The sequence below is a fragment of the Amblyomma maculatum genome, chromosome 4 (assembly GCF_055883805.1).
Source record: "Amblyomma maculatum isolate TAMU_Amacu chromosome 4, ASM5588380v1, whole genome shotgun sequence".
Classification (NCBI taxonomy): Eukaryota; Metazoa; Arthropoda; class Arachnida; order Ixodida; family Ixodidae; genus Amblyomma; species Amblyomma maculatum.
Genome location: NC_139347.1, coordinates 75790625 through 75808434, shown reverse-complemented (window position 1 = coordinate 75808434; position 17810 = coordinate 75790625). Strand labels below are relative to the sequence as shown.

General features: G+C 50.1%; 1 protein-coding gene across 1 annotated transcript in view; it reads left to right on the top strand.

Annotated features, from left to right (window-relative positions):
• The first annotated feature begins 1784 nt into the window (after nt 1–1784).
• Nucleotides 1785–17810, top strand: part of LOC146191453 (putative caffeoyl-CoA O-methyltransferase 2) — a 28671-nt gene continuing 12645 nt past the window's right edge. The window contains exons 1-2 of the mRNA XM_084599950.1: nt 1785–1992; nt 14600–14711. Of these exons, the coding sequence (XP_084456076.1) occupies nt 1894–1992; nt 14600–14711 (211 nt within the window). The 5' untranslated portion in view covers nt 1785–1893. The remainder of the gene's footprint in view (nt 1993–14599; nt 14712–17810) is intronic.

Sequence of the window (17810 nt, the reverse complement as noted above, 5' to 3'; positions counted from 1 at the left end):
CCATGGCAAGATCAATTACATTTAACTTCTGCGTGCAGAATGGTCCCATATATATGACACCCATGCATGACACTAATGTGGTCATTCTCCCGCAGTAAATAATAATCAGTGCAGAAAAAAATGTAAAATTGTGTTCTGAAAGAAAAACCGAGTCCACCGAGGATTTAAAGATATACATCGAAAAATGTAGCTGCTATGTCTAATATTTTTTTTTTTTTTTTACGCTGTTGTCCACTTTCCATCCTCGACTACATCAAACAAATCTTGTATGCCTGAGGTGATGCAGCGTGTTCTTTCTTTTACGCGAGAACAATCGTTGCAGTTTCGGCATGAGAGTTTTGCGATAGCATCCTTGAAGAGTCGCACCCGACATTGTGCTCGTAAGTCTAGCATGATGCAACTCGTGTGGATTATAATTCGGCGGCGTATTCTCATTGAGACATGTTTATTCCTGGTACGCAGTGTCTGATTTTGTAAATAGACTTAGCAGAACGAGGCCAATGCGGGCGTGTACCGAAAGTACAGTGCAATCTGTCTGACAGACAAAACGAACAGGGACGGATGAAACCCGTCCGAATAAGAAATACTTGGGTAAAGCGCGAGCAGCGCGGTGACTTATCTGGCTCAGTTTGTGACGTCGCACGACAACCTTGTCGTTTTTGCTAAAAACCCGCAAGATACATATAGCTGGGTGCATGTGGAAAAACAGAGCCTCTCCCAAGCTCATCGTGGAAGATTGTTTCGGCGCAGAGGACTAGTTGCGAACGGACCCTTTCTACTCTCAACAGGTGAGCTACTTCGTGGCGAGGATCCTTTCGTTACTGGGAATACAGCTAAAGAATCGAATTAACAGAAATATCGGACATGCTCGTGTAAGGAAGACGTTATGTCGGACTTCGCGACCCAAGCGTCCGCACCTGCGAACTTTAATGTGCTCAGCATCAGAACTCCAAAGGTAACCAAAGGTATACCGCACAATCCCCTTTGGTGGCTACAGCAGGCAGAAAACGCAGTTGTTATATTCTGGGGCCAGCAGTGAAGAAGTAAAGAATAATCATCTTTCATCTGTCGTAGCCCAGCGAGTGTTCGGCACTGACGCCCTATATTCTAGCTTTACCCCCCCCCCCCCCCCCTCTGTGTTTATGTGTGTGTAGGGAGGGAGGGTGGGGGGAGAGGGGCAAAGGCAGTATTCTCTCGCGGGCTTTAGCTGATCATGTGAAACTTAACGCCAGAAATACATAGAAACGACAAGCGATTTTCCACTGGAAACACATGAAAAGAGTTCCTTCACTGTCGGTCAGCTATATATGCCGTTATAGTTGAGTACATATACTTACGTGTATATCCAAAGTGCTTAGCAGCGCCCAAAAGCATATGAAAAGGTTTTAGAATTCTACGAGCCTAAAAAGGCCCAATATCCCAAAAGTCTTAAAGTCTTGCATATAAAGCATTTTGAATGGCAGGAAACTCGTGACAGAGCACAGCGCCAAGTTTAGGGCGCTAGATTACGTCAACGCGACTGTGGTATATTTCAAAAGCACAAAACAAAACAAAGGTCACCGGGAGAGGAACGCCCGGTTTCGTGAAAGAAAGCGGACATATGAAATCGTACCGTCAGGTTCTCCGCACTTCACTGAGTTTGTCTATAAGCATTAATCGGCAATATGCAACTATGTAACAATCATAACGAATATAGCAGAGACATAAAATGTTACCATAGTTAATCTGATGGCTTCATAGATTTTAATCCTTTATTATAATAGAGTTCTTGACTAACGGTTCTACTATCCCTTAAGGGAACATATGGAAGATACACAGACGCAGTGTCCCTGAATGACCGAGCGCGCACGTTCGCTGTTTAATGGTTTCGCTTCTTCCAGACATTAGCAGACCATGGCCGCTTTTCCGAAGGCCTCCCTGAACACTGCCGACGCTGCGCAGTACATCGTTCGCCACTCGACTATACACCCCACCCTGAAGGAACTGGAAGCGGTGAGTATGTTTCATCAACCGAAAATAGAGAGATCTCTGCCTGCTTCGAGATTCCTCACAAGCAGGGATACTTATCGGGTGCTCTGAAGAGTCTGGCGAATGATTAGGGCAGCACTTTATTCGACAATTTAGCTTGATAGATTGATTTGTTTGGGAGAAACGGGAAGACATAACGATTATATGTGATCTGAGACTATGGAGACTATGGTATGGTGATCCGAGCTGCGTCCTTAAACTCCATGTAATCCGGTTGACTTTATCGGATGAATATGCCTTTTAGCTGTGTCAGGCATCTGAATCGAGGTGTGTAGCACGTGCAGCACCTCTGATTACTCGAAGACTACAGAAAGCTGGCACTTGAACCTCCCGAGATGGATCCCAGGGCCCCGCTATTAAGGCGAAAGCCTTTAAGCTCTCATCGTTGTCAGCAGGAGCTGTCGGCAGAGGCTGTCGGAAGAGGATGTCACGCTTTCGAGAGAAAGAGAATTAAAAATAAATTAATAAACGTTGTCTTCACCGGGAACCGAACCTTCAACCCTTTGATCCCCAGCCGAGCGCTATAACACTGCGCCACGCCCATTATCGTGAAACGCTCTTCATAATTCCCCTTGTCTACCGTGAAATTAATAAACCTTGTCTTCACCGGGAACCGTACCTTCAACCCTTTGATCCCCAGCCGAGCGCTATAACACTGCGCCACGCCCCTTATCGTGAAACGCTCTTCATAATTCCCCTTGTCTACCGTGAGGATGATAGCGGGATTTCGCGAGTGACAGATACTGCGCCTTACCTTCCCTGTAAACGAATTATAGAACGCTGGTGAACTTTGATGCGTTCAATGAAATGCTGGTCGTGATCTCATCAGGCGATTGATGCATATACGAAGCTGACCCCGCCGGGAATCCGATACAGGCGTCCGTGTAGCGCCTTTCGTTTGCCGCTTTCTCGAATGCCGCAGCACGCAGCAACCAGGAGCAGACCCAGATGTCTAGGAGGTGTTAGTACAAGCGGCAAATCAAAGGCGCTGCACGGACGCCTGTATCAAGCCGCACCACGCAGAAACCAGAAGCAGATCCAGATGTCTAGGAGGCGTTAGTGCAAGAAGGGTGGCAGTTCCTGGCTCTACGTGGCTGGGACGGTAGGTCAACGCCGCTTGCGGCGGGAGCTAGCCAGCCACTGATTTTTACTTGTTGTAGGCCGTCATTGCACCCGCCACCACTTCCGTGGTGGTGGACGACGGCAGTTGTTGCGGCGCGCATCTTTCTCTCCCTCTTCTTTTTCTTTCTTGTCTATTTTTCTCTTCTGTCCGCAAGAGGCAGCGGAGGTGTCTCAGCTACAGAGCCAGTAGCAGGCCCGTGCATTTTCTTTTATTTCTTTCTACAACCGTGACAACAACAGGCGTGGTGGTGATTGATTGATTGAATGTCCTTTATTGAATGGGAAGGCTCATGGCCATGGATGGGGATAAAGGGGAGTAGACATAATCTTCATTGTTTATTTAGGTCGTCACTCGAATCACATTGCTCTAACCAGGCCACTAAGCGAGCCATACTTGGCAAATATCATCTGTGTGTTTGCATCAGTTTCTAGAAGGGAACGGTAGTTGAGGCGGTAGGGTTCGATCTCGGGGCGTCCAGGCGTGGTGGTGGTGGTGAAAAACTTTATATTTGGGAGCCTTAAGGGAATACATGCTAATGATGGGTCGGCTCTTGGCTGCGTGTTGTGGCCGGAAGCTGGTGCTTCCCAGCGACACCCAAAGCCCAGTATGTCAGCCGCTTTTGAACGGCCGGGTCAGAGCTGGACACCGCAGCCTCCCATCGCTCAAGGTCGGAGAGTTGCCAAGTGGCTGGAGGGTGGAATTCCGAGCATTTGATCATAATATGCTCAAAATCAGCTTTAGGTGTCCCACACAGGGTGCACTGCGGCGAGAACAGTCCTGGATGGATCAAAGATAAGAAAGCAGGGGATGGGAATGTACGGGACTGAAGCTGGCGCCACGTCACCTGTTGTAGCTTAGTCATAGATTTATGCGGAGGAGGGTAAATGGTTCGTTGATCACGGTAATGGAGAGAGATTTCGTGATAGGATACCATGCGCTCGCGAGCATCTCCCCAGGCAGTGGCAGTCCCTGCTCGGCTGACGTATCCTCGAGCAAAAGAGTGAGCTGCTTCGTTGCCTGGGTGACCCGTGTGAGCGGGCACCCATATTAGTTGAATAGGGTGTTCGGGTGGGGAGAGGGAGGCGAGGAACCGGAAGGCTGGGGTAGAGATCCGACCGCGGGCGAAGTTCCGTACGGCGGATTTAGAATCGCTAAAGATGGTTGTGGCTCGGGTGGTAGCTATGGCGAGGGCAACCGCCGCCTCCTCCGCCTCCAGGCGTTAGTACAGTAGGCATCAGGATATGACTCCGCCTTGAGAGCGAGCTGACGTGGTTCACCTCGGCTCCGTGTTTTTCGAATTGTGTATGTGGATTTTAGACCTGATATGGCCTGAACCCACTCGAAACGGTCAGTGAAGGTGTTCGGCACCTGTTTGCAACAATTTTATTTTCGGCTCGCTGTTCGATTCGAAGCTTTCAAGGACTAGCGTTTCTGACGGGCTAAGCCTAATCGACGCCCTCAGGGCCCACCACGACCACGGCTGCTCCCGGGCCACAGCCGGGTGGCGCTGCCGCCACAGCGCATCCGGAAGATGTGACCTTCAAAATTTTACGCCCGGCGACCTTCACTCCGTGCCAACCACCAACTACGACCCCACAGTCAAGCCAAGTTACAAGGCGTTCCGATTATCCGCCATTACCGGCGGGTCACGAGCAGATGGATGCTGCGCCATACTACGTATCCAGCCAAACCCTGACTCCGACACCACAAACGCCACAGGTTACACCGACTACAACCCCACAGTCAAGCCAAGTTACGAGAAGTTGTGATTACCCGCTCTTACCGGCGGGGCATGAACAGATGGACGCGGCGCCGTACTTCGCATCCAGCCGAACGCTGTCTCCGACGCCACAAACGCCACAAGCTACAGGGAGCGTTGATTACCCGCTATTGCCGACGGTGCACGAGGAAATGGATGCCGCAGCTCTGACTGTCTCTGCAAGCCCTCCTGCTCAGGTTAAGACAGCTACAGGATGCAGCATGACTTCAACGTATCGCAAGCGTCAAGTGTCCCCACAACGTCTGCACACAGAACGGGTGAGTCGTCCTCATTTCACTGTTCTGATCAGGCCACTTAACAAAGTGCATGTCACAAACATCCCGAAACAGGCTATTACCAACGCAATAGAGCAAAGCGCTCCGTCTCAGTATTTTTCGGAAATGGCCATTCTCCGCTTTGATTCCGCTGCTAACTGCATCCGCATAACTGCCAGGGACGCTGAGCATTTCAAGAAGCTGTGTACATTGACCCGTTTAATCGCGCGAACGCGGGATTCTGTCCAAGCATTCGATGTGGACACGTCCCCACTGAAGCAGCCTGCTGTTGGCAGCACTCGAAGTGTGATCAGAATTAGAGAAGGCCTCACGATGGACTATATCATGGCACAGTTGCGCTGCGAGACAGCTGAAATCACAGACATACGCATGCTCGGCAAGACAAATTTTCTACCTCTGACCTTCGCATCAGACGCATTACCTTCTCGGCTAGTATTCGACTACGAGATTACACGAATCCGTGAATACCGCCCGCGCCCAGTCGCATGTTATAACTGTCACCGCATCGGCCATGTAGCCAAATACTGCTCGTTTCCCGCCGTTTGTCGGGATTGCGGTAAGAACCCGCACCCCGAGGACCCCGGCTGCAAGCAGTTTCCTCATTGCGTAGCCTGCGGCGCTTCCACGCATATCGCCCTGAGTGCCCAGTGCCCGGCTCGAGCTTATGCAAAACCTGTCGACAAATCGGCACCTAAGGAGTCGGATGATCCGAATACGCATCAGGTGACATCCTCACATACTGTCTCCAAACATTATCATATGCTGAAAAGACCTCTTCTCCAGGTTTAGCCGAGGTCATTGAGAGCCTCAGAGCAGAAATATCTGAACTACGCCACGAAAATCAGCGTCTCCGGGAGATAACTTAGGACAAGATAACAATGGACACCCGAACTCGTTCCCAGACTCCGCAACGCAGCCGCTCACAGAAGGGCCGCAAAAGCCGTTCGCCTACCCGCCGGCCGCAACCGGTCACAGCGTCTGATTCCGCCTATACCCACGTGCTCGGGCTAATCCGACAGGAACGCGCCCAAGAGACACAGAAGCTGGAAGAAACTCTGCGAAAGGAAGTTAATGCAACTCTTACTGCTGCCCTCACTTCCATGCAGAGCCATCTGTAGATTATGTTTGAGAAGTTCCAACGTACCACACTCACAGACGATAGTAAGCGCCGTAAATCTGTGCCCCTTTCATGAGCACTATGGCTCATGGGATTCAATGGAACTGCAGAAGCTTCAGTCAGAACGGTCCTACCCTTCGTACAATTGTGCCTCAGCGCCGTCCTCTTTTCATACTTCTTCAAGAAACGCGCGGTCCTTGTAAAATTCCTGGTTACTGCACTTACCAGACACCTACTATCCAACATAAAAACGGCCGTTCAGAGGGACAGGCGGCCGTCTTAATCCGAAACGATTGTCCTTCCACTCAGCTCTCGCTTCAATCCCTTTGCTCTTCCACTCGTGAGATTGCTGCACTAAAAATCTTCCCCCCTGGCCAAAAACCTTTCGTCGTAGCATCGGCCTATTTCCGGCCAGGTAACGTCATGGCAGAACCCTGTACCTGGCTCCCTGACCTTGAAAACGCAGCACACCCTTATCCTATTCTTATTGGCGGAGATTTCAACGCACATCACGCAGCCTGGAGCTCATCTCAGCCTAACCAACGTGGTAAACACCTATATGACGCCCTTGATCAAACTCTTCTTACCCTGTGCAACGAACCTAACGTGCCGACCCGTATCGGTCTCCATCCCTCTCAAACAGACACTACACTGGACCTCACATTCTCATCACCGCGTCTTCTTCGGCGCTGGGAAGTCCTTTCTAATTCTTGGGGTAGTGATCACTTGCCTATCTTGCTCACTCTCAATCGTAAATGTCTTCGCGTTCGGACAACACGTTCGTTTTTCAACTGGGACAAGTTTCGTGCTAATACTTCAAGCTCTCGAATATATCCCCTGTGACGATTCCACAGTTGGCATGGATGCTCACCTGGCTAACCTTTGGCGTCGCGCAGATCACCTCACGCAACGTTTTCGGACACGCGGAAAACATCACAAAGATCTCGTGCTTTTTCGACGACAATTCAAGCTTATCCCGGCATACCAGCTTCCCCTGCAAAGTGAGGCTTGACACTCTACATCCGCCCGTCTTGGACAAGTACCGGGCCTATCACAACTTTGGCGCATCTTTCGTGGCCTAAATGGCAAGGCACGCGAGGCACCACCTCTCGCCGATCTCCTTCTCAATGGCAACCCGGCTGATGTTGAAGAAGTTATACGCACCTTTTTCCCACACGCCAGCCCAACGCCTCCACCAGCAGTTTCCATTTTCCCAGTCGGAAGCCCTGATCCAGACCTGGATCGCCCATTCTCAAAGGGAGAACTGCAAGCAGCCTTTGGAAGTGGCCGAGCTCGCGCCACACCCGGGCATGACCGAGTTAGTTGGCAGGAGCTTCGCAATCTCGACTCGGCAGCCCAGGATGCCCTTCTCGACATCATTAATTCTTACTGGGAGACCGGAGCGGTACCGGATAACCTCATGCTTTCTCTTATTCTTCCTATCCCTAAACCTGGCAAAAACCCTCGACTTCCTAGTAATTTGCGTCCAATTGCACTGACTTCACATCTCTGTAAACTCATCGAGCGCCTGCTGCATACCCGGTTAGTCACTACATTGAATACGTCAGTCCTGGATTTCATCCAGCTCAAGCCGGCTTCCGCCCTACCCTCGGAATGCATGACTGCCTTTGGCTTTTGCGAAGAGTTCTGAATAGAGCTCATCGTAAAACGCTACCTGACTATCTCCTGGCTGTCGATATACACAAAGCTTTTGACAATGTTCGCCATGAGGTTATCCTGGAAGAACTCGCCAAACGCTTTCCTAGTAATCGTGCCCAAATCTGGATCCGCAATTTTTTGACATCTAGACCCATTCAGCTACATGGCAAAGCTACGGGATGGGTGCCCAAAACCTATTACTTGGATAGGGGTGTACCTCAGAGCTCCATTCTCGGACCCATACTGTTCAACTTGGCCATGACACGCGTCGCCGAGAATCTGGAAATCAGCACAAGCGCAAGATTCGCTATATATGCCGACGATATTACCGTCTGGACTGAGGCAGCGGATTACGTAGACAAATATTCTATGGAGACTGAACTTCAGGCGGCCCTTCTTTGTATTGAAGATACACTAACAAAAATTGGCCTCGAACTCGCACCACATAAAACAGAATTGATTAGTATCGACGGAAAACATAAAACCAACCCCAGTATGCAGATCCATCTTCACATCGGAGGCAACACCATCACCTCCTCAAATGGGCAAATCCGCATTCTTGGCTTGCCCATATCAAGCTGCAACAGCCCCCAGAAATGGGTTCATCAGTTACAACGCCTTTGGCCAGCACTGCTACATACTATTCGTTGCCTGTCCAACCGGCACGGCGGTGCGCGGCAGCATGCCTGCCGTGCGATGGCCAGAGCTGCAGCGGTCGGAAAAATCCTCTATGGCACACCCGTCCTCCAACTGTCGAAGACTGACTTCGCTAAGGTCGAACGCCTTCATCGCGCAACACTACGCACTATTACCGGTCTACCTAAGCACACTCCTATAGCCGAACTTGAGCGTTTGGCCGCTCTTCCACCGCTCACTACCATCGTTACCGTGTCACAGACGCGTCATCGAATACGTCTAGAGAACACTGTCCAGGGGCGTCGCCTGCTGGCCTGGGATGAACAGCGTAACGACAAAACACCAGCCCTATATGCATCACTTCCCCCTTGGGAGATGCCAGTAGTCACACGCGTCCATCGCCGACCTATAAACCGCGATTTTGTCATTCCCCGGGAGCTCCTAGCTACCCTTCACCGACAAGAGCGAATCCCCGATACGACTGACATATACACCGATGCATCGATTACAAGCGAATTCGCATCTATGGCCTGGGTATGCGATGACAACCCTTCCCTTTCAGGCGCTTATGCCTGCCATCTACCTCAGGGTACCCCTCTTCACGCTGAACTCCTCGCGATTTGGGGAGCCTTGTCAGGAGTGCCTTGCACCGGAACTGGGTCACTACGTATTCTTACTGATTCCTTTGAAGCTTACAAGGAAATCGCTACTCCGGGTTCACAAGATGCAACAGCTACGGCTATACAGCGCCTCCTTAAACGCCACCAACTCGCGACCAGAACTGTCGCTATTCACTGGACCCCAGGTCACTCGGACGAATCAGGGGGCAATGCGGCGGCACACGCCGCGGCTGCCTTGGCAGGTGGGATGTCCACATTTACTTCCCCACCCCCCTTGCTTCATCCTTATTCGACCTTGGGCGGGCAACTCACCCCTTCTCTTGCCTTATGCACTATACTCGGACCAGTCTTCGTAGCCTCAGTCAGCATCGCATGCAGGTGGCCACACCAGACACACCTTTTACGAGAAGAACCCACCTCACCCGAAGTCAAGAAGTATTTTTGAATAAGCTCATAGCCCATGCGGCATACACGCCACGTATTATGGCCCGCTGGCGTCAGTATAAGGAGAAAATGATTACGTGCCCCCACTGTACGACTCTAACCTGCGGCGGCATATCTCATTTACTTTGGGAATGCCCTGCTTTTTCTACTGGACGCCCCGAGATCGAACCCTACCGCCTGAACTACCGTTCCCTTCTAGAAACTGATGCTAACACACAGATGATATTTGCCAAGTATGGCTCGTTTAGTGGCCTGGTTAGAGCAATGTGATTCGAGTGACGACCTAAACAATGAAGATTATGTCTACTCCCCTTTATCCCCGTCCATGGCCATGAGCCTTCCCATTCAATAAAGGACATTCAATCAATCAAGTAGGCATCAGCTGGATTTCAAATTGATTTACAGGGTATAAAAGGCGCAGTATCAGTCACAATTCTCTCTTGGACACATATACCCTGCCGTAAAGGAAGGGAGGAAGTTGGGAGTGAAAAAAGAGAGGTAGATAGAGGTGCCGTAGTGGAGGGCTACAATCCACCGCGCTATAATGGCTTTCACCTGATCGCTAAAGTATAGTGGTCCGAAGTGCCCTCTAGAATTTGTTTCCTGCTCATGCGGAATTCCATGCTGCCTATCCGAAAATAGAAGGGTACATAAGCGAATTCCTTCGTTTAGGTAATATTTCCACTTACTGGTCCACCTTTTTAGGTCTAATAAAGGTGTATCATATGTCGAAGCTCTACCTTTCCTATGTTCATTGCAGAAAAAGGACATAACGGTAAAGAAATATGTAATTTAAATGACTGCCGATCCAAGCAGTCGCCTAAATTACGTGTTTCTTTACCGCTATGTTCTTTATCCGCAATAAATACTGGAAAGGATAGGTAATTAGGCGACTGCCGAGCCAAGCAGTCGTGGCTTCACGGTTATGGTCTCTATGCTATGTGCAGTGTGGCCCTCCTATAGCATGAGCTTTGTGTGAGATGACAGTTGCGAAAGCTTAATGTCCGCCCTCTATGCGTTGTCTCCAGCGCCTCTCTTTGCTGCGATGCTTTCGATACCCGCCACAGATCTGTCTTGTTACGCCATCGATCGGCATCTCACTCAGCGACGAAAATGGCTGGCCGCCCGAGCTAACGTTAAGAGCGTATTCCGCTTCAGCCTTAGCTCTGCGGAATGACCGCTGATACTGCCCTGTCAACGCCGGCAATAAAAGCAGCATAATGCCCGGATATGCAGCTTGTACTGCACAACTCCATTGCATGTGCGTTAGAAAAAAGCGTCATCAGGCGGCAAGGTGGTCATTCCAAGCAAGGGATGTTCCGTCATATGCGCTCTCATTAGAGAGGTTTAGCTATACCGCTATCCGCGATCCGCCACCGCGCGTTGCACTGCGCATGCCCAGATCCCCTTGTCGTCGATAGATGGCGCCACATACATGATGTCGGCACATAGACCTGCCGCGTCGGGACCAATTAGCTTGTGCGTCCCCCACGCGCGGTAAATGGTCACGGTGGCGGATCGCGGATCACGGTAAGCTAAACCTCTCTATTCTTTGTGTCCCTCTGGCCTGTCACACCATTACCGTGCAAGGAGCGAGTCTTCCTTATAGCCAGCTGGCAACGTGTAAAAATGCGTTTTAGATCCCCGATACAGAATGCCAGTTTTCATTTCTGCCGTGAGACTAAACCGTTGTACAATGAGTTATCTGCCTGTTGCTGCATCGGCGACAACACCTCCATACGTGCGAGTTCGGAGGACCGACGTGTCGCCCAGTCGACGCTACCGTTTGGACCCACTCTCAATAGAGGCCTAACACAACAACCGGCTGACAGCAGAGGGTGTCCCGCAGCACCACAATTTATTGAGTGACAAGTAGCCTCAGTGGTATTCAAAAGCTCCGCTATAATGCAACGTGCCTCTCTGCGACCGAGCTAGGAAGACGAGTACGAAATACAGTATAGTGTGGTACCATATTAATTGACTGCATCAGTGCCTTCTGCCGGATTCATAGCGCTTATTACCGCCGCCTTGTACTAAGTAAGTTTTCGGCTGGAAGTGCTTGGTAGGATTCCCCTTTTCCTGAGCCCCACCCATAAAGGCAACCGTCAATCAACACGGATTTTACCCCGGTTCACCGCAGTGCGAGCCGCCATCTCCAACGTAAGTCTCCAGAGTTCGGGCTTTTGTCCTGGTCACCATTAGCCATCATGCACAAATCGAACACGACCACTGTCGCTAACGGAGGGAGCTCGCCCCCGCCAATTTGTTGTCCTCATGTTACGAACGCCCCAGTGCTTCCATGGCGAGCTTTTTGAGAACGCTGGAAACTGGCTAGACCAATTTAAACGTGTCGTCAACTGCAACGGCTTGGATGAGCAAACAAAGCTCCATGATGTCTACTTCGCTCTCGAAGATTCGGCGCGGGCGTTTCGTTGGAATTGCATGAACAGGTTTGGGGTGCGACCTGATGCCGGTAAACACCTCCGGCAACTGACGATAAAACAAAAAAAAAAATGGGATTTCGGGTTCCAGGAGCTCCGCTTTTTTGACCATATTATTAGTGTTAAGAAAGTTAAACCAGATCCCGAGGTCTGCTACTCTAGAAACGTCCCTGCGCCCAACCAAAAAAGTCCGTTAGAAGGTCACTAGGGCTCTGCCTATTAGAGGCGTTTTGTCGAGAATTTTTCAGCGACTGTCGTGCCTCTTACGCTTCTTACCCGAAACATTGTTCCTTTTTGGTGACATATGATCAAGAGGATGTCTTCAACGAGCTATACGCAGGCGGACTGCAGGCCACTCCGATGCTTGCCCATTTTGTTGAATAATGGGCCACGGATATTCATACCGATGCCAGTAATTTGGGCTTGGTGCCATTCTGATTCGGTGGCAAGACGGCACTGAGAAAGTTATCGCTCAAGCAAGCCACTCTCTTTTATAGAAGTAAAGACGAACTACTCCCTCAACCACAGCAAAGGAATGTCTGACGGTAGTTTTTGCGACAAGCAAGCTCTCACCCTATCTCTGCGGCCGTCCTTTGACAGTAGTGGGTAACCGCCATTTGTTAAGCTGGTTAGTAGGCCTCAAATACCCCTCCGGATGGCTGAAAAGCTGGAGCCTCCGTCTCCAAGAATACGACATCACGGTTGTGAACATGTGCGGCCGTAAGCACAACGCCGCAGATTGCTTGTCGCGTGCCGCATCAGGAACCAGATGGTTCATAGTAGCGACGGAATACTTGACGCAATATGCCGAGGCAGAGCCATTTTCCCGTGTAACTTTTGCTAAAGTGGCCCAGTTGTTTCTTAGGACCATCTTACTGCAGAACTGTGCATCATCGGTTATTATTACGGACCGCAGGACAGCTTTTACGAACAAACTAACGCAGCCTCTCTTTAACCTTACCCATAAAAGTCATCGTAAAACTGCTGCTTATCATCCGCAAACGAACTAACTGACTGAGCGCCTCAACATAACCCTTTTCGATAAGATATTTATATAAGTCGACATGGAACATCACAGGTGGGATGAAGTTCTTTCGTATGCAACTTTTGCATACAATACGGCTTAATAGGAAAAAATGCGTCTTGCGTCATTTCAGCTAGGCTCGTCCAGTCACCACAACGTTGGACGCTATGCTACCTCTATAGGCCAAGGCGACGACGCCGCCAGCGCCTGCGCAGACATATTGCTCCAGAGAGCCGAAAAAGCGTGCCAGCTTACACTGTGTCGTATTCAGCGCCAACAACACCGTAACGCCAATCGGTACAACTTCCGACGACGAGACGTCCACTATGAACCTAGTGATCTTGTATGGATCTGGACACCAGTGTACCGTCGAGGACTTTCTGAGAAGCTACTTCGCCGTTACCTTGACCCATCGAAGTCATTCAGCGTATTACTAACACGATAAGATTCAATAAGGGAAAGTTTTGGGCCAGTTGGTACGAAATAGTTGTGGGGAAAAATAATGGCGGCTTCCGCTAGTCCTGTCCTCTTCTTGCCCTTGGTACAGTCTGAGGTCGCGGTTATTTTTCTCCGTAATTAATAATGTGAACTACTGCATTGTACCCCCGAATGAACAATCCTCACCACGGCGGCGCTGATGCACTGACACTATTCACGTTGTTCGTATGAAACCGTACAATGAAAGGCAGAGATCTTTTGTGTGTCCAGCTTTGTGTTCCCTGTTCCCCCTGTGCGTATCCAGCTTACGTTCACTGCCAGCGTCGAGCAACCGCTTTCAAAGAGGGAAGCAATGCAACGTGCCTCTCTGTGACCGAGGGAAACGAAGACGAAGTACGGTGCAGTGAGGTGGCATATTGACCGCATCAGAGAGATGCCGAATTCATTCGCTCCAACACATGAGATGACCTCCATGCAATAACAAAAAAACAAAAACTCGGCACGCTACTTCGTTGGAGGCAACGAACTCCGGTAACAGGCGCCGCAGCCTATAATCTTGCGGGCGATGCGCAATAATGGGTAAGATACGCCGCGAAAAGCAAAAATGTGCTGAACACCTCGCCTACAAAGAGGTACCTGCGCCCCAAACCTTCTTCTTTGACCCGTCGATACAGGTTCGTCCTGCTGCAGTGTTCCTCCTGAGAACGTGTTTGTAATTCCCCTTGACTAGCGTAAGGACGACGCAGGACGCTGACTTAAAGGACAACAATGGTAGTAATCAGCGTAGAAAGAGATAAAAATGAACAAAAATAAAAATACCGTCACATGCAGCAAAGTAATCAGCAGCATTAAGAAAACGATTTTCGCATTCCTGCCCTAAGCAAACGTGAGTGCAAGCTAAGAATGTTTACCTGCAGTCATTTCTCTGTGTGTTGTGCTTACGGCTATAGGATGTGAATGCTTTTCTTTTTTCATTGACACAAGAACCTTTCACAACATCACTCTTCATAACAGAGGACCTGGGAAATTTTCGGCCACCGCGGAAAGATGCTGTCTGACCCGCCCACTCTGAATTTGTTCGAGCTTTTGCTGCGAGCCACTGGTGCCAAGAAATACCTTGAGATAGGTAACAATTGTTCTTGGTATCATATTGTTAGTGGTTATGTTAAGATGTTTGTTTTCATTAAGTGCGAACTGTCATCTATGCTTATAATGTAACTTTTCTCTCGTCAATTTCCCACGGTGGGAATTTTTCGCATACCTATTTAGAGAGAAAGTTTGTCTTCGGGTGCACGGGAAGTTTTAAACTCCGCTTTGCAGTGAACAGACATCACAGTGCAGTTACCAGACGCAATAGGAAATGCGAGCCTGACGCCATAACAAAAATGTTTCGTGTTCCTGTATCCAGAAGCTAGTAAGACAGATGTACAGCTAGAGACCACGGCTACATCCGTTTTTCAACCAGAGTTACAAATGCTCATGTTCAGTAACCGTACATCAGCATTAAGTTCAATCTCCACTGAAAAATCGACAGTGGTCCTACATTGGAGGAAAGTTGACATGCAACACGACCGACGTTGACCCAGATCGTTCCAGCAAAATTGGATCGAGCTCGTTTTTGGTTATTGGCCTTAGGCCGGCCTATATTGTAGGGTCTATGCAGGCCCTATCCAGGCCCGGCAAAGACAAGCAGCCTAGTCGGACAAGGTCTACGTATGGTTAACAAGGTTGGGCTGAGGTTGAATCAAGCTAGGCGGCCGACCTTGCAGACCGTGCTTACCCTAGCAGTGCAAAACATTGTCTGAATAGTTTCAAATGCGAGTACCTAACGTTGCCAAAAAGAAATGCACGTTCTTCGTGCAAAATAAAATTGTGGCCCTCAGATTATTTTGCAAAGCTGAAACAAATTCAGTGGCTGCTTATGACAGCGGACTGCAAAGAGCAGATGTCTGGCAGTGAACATATTTAACACAGACAGTGCCAAGGCGGCCAGGTTCATCATGTCTATCGTACGAGGAACAGCCAAACAAATAAGGGCGGAATTTCGTAATAGCCCAGACAAGCGCCAGGCACTATCGCTCTGTAATAGAATAATTTTGTTCGGGTGTTGAGAGGAGGCGGCTGGCATACGCAATCACCCTTGTACGGCCGTGTTGTTGCTGACCGAGAATAGCTCCTATTCCATGACCACTTGCGTCGGTACGGAGTTCAGTATTGGCGGTAGGGTTGAAGTGGGCCAAGACTGGTGGAGTAGTTAGAGCAGCAATAAGCTCTGAGAAAGCTGCAACTTGTTCAGGCCCCCAATAGAATGAAACGTCTTTCTTGAGGAGTTGGGTGAGCGGACGAGCGAGGACTGCGAAGTTCGGGACGAATCGTCGGAAGTAGGAACATAGGCCAATAAAGCTTCGGACATTGCTGGATGAGCGCGGAGTAGGAAAATCTCTGACGGCACGCATCTTGTCAGGGTCAGGCTGAACACCGGAAGCATTAACCAAGTGACCAAGCACTTTGATTTCCCGATGACCGAAGCTGAATTTCTTTGAGTTGAGTTGAAGGCCGGCGCGACGGAATAGGTCGAGAATGGTAGAAAGGCGAGAGGTGGCTGTCAAAAGTGGACGAGAAAACAATGACGTCGTCTAAGTAACAAAGACAAGTCGTCCACTTGAAGCCGCGCAGCAATGAGTCCATCATCCGTTCGAAAGTTGCAGGGGCATTACATAGGCCAAAAGGCATGACTTTAAATTGATAGAGGCCGTCAGGGGTGATGAACGCTGTCTTTTCACGGTCTCTCTCGTCGACAGAAATCTGCCAGTAGCCGGAACGAAGGTCGATGGAGTACAAACTATCAAGTGCGTCGTCGATGCGTGGAAGAGGATACACATCTTTTTTGGTTATCTTATTCAAATGACGGTAGTCAACGCAGAATCTCCAACTGTTATCCTTCTTCTTGACCAACACAACAGGGGATGCCCTGGGGATGCCCTGGGCTACTGCTGACCGGCTACTGCAACAGGGGATGCCCTGGGCTACTGGAAGGCTCGATTATGTCATTCGTTTCCATCTTTTCGACCTCCGTTTGAATGACGCGTCGCTCGGCAAGCGAAACACGATAGGGCCGCCTGTGGATAGGACTGGCGTCCCCGGTGTCAATGCAGTGGGTTACAACTGTCGTTTGACCCAATGGGCGGGTGCCGAAGTCAAAAAGGTCACTGTAGGTAACAACAAAAGCTTGTGTAAATCAGCGGCGAATTCAGGTTGCAGATCAGCTGATATCATGCTGCCAAGCGGATCAGGGCGCGATGTGGACGACGAGGGGGTGTTGGCGGGGACAGCAGTTGTATGATCTGTAGACAGAGCTGAAATGGCATAATCGGTCATCGGGGACAGCGAAGCTAATGAAATTCCCTCGGGCAGAACTTGAGTTGAAAAGCTGAAGTTGAGGACTGGGAGAGTGGTGCGGTTCTGGGAGATGTGCACAATTAGATGAGGAAGGGTGACGTGCCGCTGCAGCATGACATCAGTAATGGGACAAGCGAGATAGTCGCCATCTGGGACGGGTGGGAATGGCGACATAGGGATGTAAACGGCAGTTTCTGGAGGAAGGCGGCTAAACTGTGCTGATCGAAGTCGGGGTGAGCAGGAGGGGTCTTCAGAGCAGAGCGGGAGGTCCAAGCGAAGTAGGCCACTAGAGCAGTCGATAAGGGCAGAGTGGGCTGTTAAGAAATCAATGCCAAGGATAACGTCGTGGGGGCATTCATGTAGGACGGTGAATAACACTGGGGCATGACGGTCAGCAATTGTAACTCGCGCCGTACACATGCCAACCACGGCAGCAGGGCTGCCATTGGCGACGCGAACTGTGGACGAGACGGCTGGCGTAAGGACTTTCTTGAGGCGACGACGAAATGAGGAGCTTAGAGCGGACAGTTGGGCGCCTGTATCAATTATAGCAGAAACGGGAACTCCATCCACAAGGACGTCGATACGGTTATTTTGTAGGGCAGGGGTCAACAGAGGCTTTTCAGTCCGGGTCATAAATGCAGCGTCACCTCCGGGAGCTGCATTGGCTAGTTTTCCGGTAAGTGGCCAGAGTAGGACGTTGGCGAACTGCGGCGAGGATGAGGAGAACGCGAACGTCGTGCTTGCGGAGATGGTGAACGGTTGGCAGGACGGACAGTGGAAACAGGGTCAGCACGGGTCTGGTCGGGGCGAGGTGAGGTATAGC